The sequence below is a fragment of the Poecilia formosa genome, unplaced genomic scaffold (assembly GCF_000485575.1).
Source record: "Poecilia formosa unplaced genomic scaffold, Poecilia_formosa-5.1.2 Scaffold1409, whole genome shotgun sequence".
Classification (NCBI taxonomy): Eukaryota; Metazoa; Chordata; class Actinopteri; order Cyprinodontiformes; family Poeciliidae; genus Poecilia; species Poecilia formosa.
In genome coordinates, this window is record NW_006801348.1 from 8800 (window position 1) to 13040 (window position 4241).

At 35.8% G+C, this 4241-nt stretch overlaps 1 protein-coding gene across 1 annotated transcript in view; it reads right to left on the reverse strand.

Moving 5' to 3' along the window:
* Window positions 1–2701, reverse strand: part of LOC103132853 (C-factor-like) — a 6331-nt gene extending 3630 nt beyond the window's left edge. Inside the window, exons 1-4 of the mRNA XM_007544626.2 lie at window positions 2535–2701; window positions 2297–2415; window positions 1194–1304; window positions 188–309 (exon numbers count right to left, since the gene is read on the reverse strand). Of these exons, the coding sequence (XP_007544688.1) occupies window positions 196–309; window positions 1194–1304; window positions 2297–2415; window positions 2535–2580 (390 nt within the window). The 5' untranslated portion in view covers window positions 2581–2701 and the 3' untranslated portion in view covers window positions 188–195. The remainder of the gene's footprint in view (window positions 1–187; window positions 310–1193; window positions 1305–2296; window positions 2416–2534) is intronic.
* Window positions 2702–4241: the final 1540 nt, after the last annotated feature.

Sequence of the window (4241 nt, forward strand, 5' to 3'; positions counted from 1 at the left end):
ACTTTGTATTAAAAGTGTCATAATTTACCGAATGACACTTTATGACAACAGTCATAAATATGCATGAAGGCTTATTCATGTTCATGACATGTGTTATGTCATGTTAATGAAAGTGTCATGACAGTCTTATTCACACCCTTCAAATAAAGTGTTACCGTTATTTTTTGTTAATGCTGGTGGTGCTCACAATGATTTCTACCAGGGGATTGTGTTGCCCTCCCAGTCCAGAAGGAGGCCAGAGTGTTTGTTGCTCAGTGTTGACATGACACGCAGCATTCCAGCCACACTGTCCTGGGGTATCAGAGGAGCCTTTAGGAAAAAACAGAAACAAAAACAACACATAACTCAGGTACGGATGTGTCTTATGAACCAGGTTGCTGCTTTGTCCATCTCAGTCACTTTGCCACTGTGACCTTGGACAAGACACTTTACTTGCTTTTCCTCCTCAAGGTCATCAGAGGACCCTGAACCCTAAAGGCAGCCTCACTTCTGACAGTATGTGGCAACAATGTAGCTCATCACCATGAGTGTGTGAATGACTGACTGTGGTGTAAAGTGCTTTTGAGTCCTTGGACTTGATACACATAAATTCAATTCAGTTCAAAAATACTTTATTAATCTCAAAGGGAAATTTAATTATATTGAAAATTTAATTTAATACATTTTTAATTTTAAATTAGTTAATTAAAATTAATTAATTAAAATTAATTAAAATTAGTTAAAATTAATTAATCATTTAACTCAACTAGATCAAGGCATGACCCTATAAAGTTACTAGAGGGAAATAAAAATAGCCTCTTTTTTTTATTGAAAACTGTACATATTTTTCTTGGAAAATATTTTTCTTGGAAAATAAAAGTACAATCCAAACCAGTCATGATGACATCCATATGCATATAGTGTTTAATAAAATGATAAACAGAGAGTATGTGAAGCTATTTGCTCTTCTTTCATACCAACCAATCAAAGCACTTTACACCAGAGCCATATCCACCCAGCCAACCTCACAAACATTTCAGCACCGATCAGAAGGTAGCCTGGATTAGGTGCCTTGCCCAGGGGCAGTTCAGCATGTGAACTAAGAAAGCTGGAGTTGAACCCAAAACATACAGATTACAAAATGACCATTGTACGCATTGAACAAAGTTGTTTTACATGACATAAAGCAACTATAAAGTGTAATGGAGGCTGACCTGTTGTCCACCCATCTCCGTTCGGACCCAGCCTGGGTGGATGGCTGTCACCAGGATGCCTTGGTGCTTGAAATCTTCAGCTTGACAGCAAGTCAGCATGTTGAGGGCTGCCTGTGACATCACAACAGTCATATTGTCTTTGAAAAGACAATATGACTGAGCATCTCCACATTTTGTTATGTTATAAATGTAACAAGTTTCTCCCAATCTTGAATTCCTTTATTTTGTCCCTAAATGTAATTAATGTAATTGAAAAAAAAAAAAATTGAAAAAAAAAAAACCAGGCAAAGACAACTTGAGAAAATAAAAAAGCAGTTTTCATTGTCATGGAAAATTGATACAAATGTTATCAATTTAACCAGCCTCACAACCCCACTAGAGATAAGTGTGTAAGATAATGGAAGGATGGATAGAAGCTGATATGTACATCTATTTTGTTTTCTTATAGACGTGTCTGTTTAATTTCCTTTAATCTGCTCATGCATGCAAGCATGAAGTCCAGAACAAAGTGCAAGAAACAGGTGCAGCCGCACAATGTAGGTGAAATCACAGAGAGTAGAAAGTATTTGAGTTGGTAGGACTCTATATCTATATGCTGAGCTGCTGTCCTTTCACTGACAGGAGGTAAGTCCCTCTGCGTTGCTCGAGCAAGATGTAGTGAAGTGTTTAAAAAGCAGTATGCAACTTGTATCAGGGCTCTGACTAGATCAGTGACAGCCTTCAAATAAAGCATCTAAAGACAAAGGTCAACCTTTCTCTAAGTTACTGAATACTTTCCATTTTGATGAAAAATTTCTACCATATTATTAAGGGAAAAAAAATCTATCTAAACAACCATGGCACTGTGTCAAAAAGTAATTGACTCCCTTGTTAAGTCATGTATGAATTTGAATTCTGAAAAAAGCTGAGTATATAATGTTTGGTATATACAACACATCTTGAGTATTAGTGATTTTGTAGAATTAAGAAATCATAAATAGAACTTTTCTGGCATAATATAAAAAGATCTCAATGAGCAACACATCATCGACAGTTATCAGCCAGGATTAGTTACAGAGCTGTAAGGATGTGTGACTACAGGGAACCAAAGTGAGAGTCATTGCCTTGCTGGTCCTGTATGGGTACATCTGGGCCATCTGGAAGGTTTCGGGACACTTCTTCACAGATGCGAGAACAGTGGACATGTTGATGATGGCCGACCTTCTGCAGGACATATCATCATCTGATAGGAGACCACAGAAAATAAAAACATGGTTCAAACCTTAAAATAAGAATAAGTGGTTCTCCAGATGTCTGTTCTCGAGTTCCTAATTCATGTATGCAAATACTAAAAGTTACTACCTTCATCCGTTGTGTTTGCAGCTTTCTGGAGGAGTGGAAGAAACATCTGGAAGGATGGAGGTGACAGAGTGCAGTCATGTTAGGGTAAAACTGAGGGACACCAGTTTGTTATCACCTTTAAGATCTAAATCTGGGCAGAATAACTGTTCAACTGTATTATTATTATTTTGCCTTGTATTTTTGTGCAATTTGAACGATATACAGTTGAAACTAGATATTTACTAGAGAGAGATGAAAAGAGAGAGACAGAGAAACACACAGTGAGAGAGAAAGAACAAAAAGAGAGAGTCCCGGCCAGAGGACAGATCTTCTCTCTACCGGAGGTATCAGACACCCTGCAGAGGAAACCCATTTCAGCTTATATCTGTGATCTTGTTCTTTCTGACTCTACCCATCCATCCCATCCTCCATATTGATCTCCTGCACCATTTTTCCCTCGTTTATGAACAAGAGCCTACTAAATAAAATATGTAACTAAATAACAGTTACTTTTAAAATGACTGATAAAGCAGTATGTCTACAAATGTAGATTTTGAAACTATTCTATTTCTGCTTTTTTGGAATCAAGAGCAGCGCTTAGGCCGACTGGTTACATTTTCAGATTTTATCACGAATGATTAGATTCTGGTTGCTTCTTGAACTACGTGAATAAGGAATAATAGTGAGTGTGCATGTGGGTGTGGGTGTGTGCGTGTGTCTCTGGCCTGCCCTGTGATACCTGTCCATCCATCACAGGGCATCATGTGGCCTAACTCTCCCTTCCTTCTAGCTGAAGATAAGAAGAGAGATAGTGTACTAAGTATGTTAAATTTTAAAATACTTTAGCATACTTTCAAGTACACTTAGGATTAACATACTTAAAGTGTGCTTTTTTGGAACAACTTTTTTGTGCTTAGTGTATTTTAATAGTATTTAAATTGTAGTAATGTACAATTTAAAGTATACTAAGCATACTTCAACGTACTTTTATGGAACAACTTAAAATACACTTAAGTATGCTGCCTTTTATGTATTAAAACATGCTTGATTAGTATATTTTGAGTGTACTATTTTAGTGCTTGAATTATATTTAAAACATATGTAAAATATATTTTAAGTATACTGGAAATACATATTTAATATTTTATTAATGTGATTACAGTATGCTACAAATACACTTTTGGTTTATTAGAATTGCTAATGAAGAACACTTTTTAGTTACTTAATGTCTTATTATTCTGCTTTGCCACTTTCTACATTACATGCTTCATACACACATCAGTAGTGCAAACACATCAGGCTACCGAAACACAGAAGGATCCATTACAACACACTTTACAGGTGAAACTAATTACATTGTGCTTTCAATATATTACCATTTTGGTAACACTTTATTTGATGGGGTGTGCATAAGACTGACATGACACTGTCATAAACATAACGTAACACCTCTCATCCAACTTTTAAAGCAACTTCTCATTAAAATTTTCATTATTTACTGAATGACACTTCATGACAATGTTGGTATGTTCCTAACAGAAGTTATAGCATGTTTATGACAGTATCATATCAATCTTATGCACACCCCGTCAAATAAAATGTTACCCACATTTTTTCAAGAGCCAATTTACTATAACAGAATTGTACAAATTGTCAATACATTCAAAGTTTACAGTCAACATGCTCATGAAAATCACCACAATAAAACAATAGGTACATGTTAGAGTA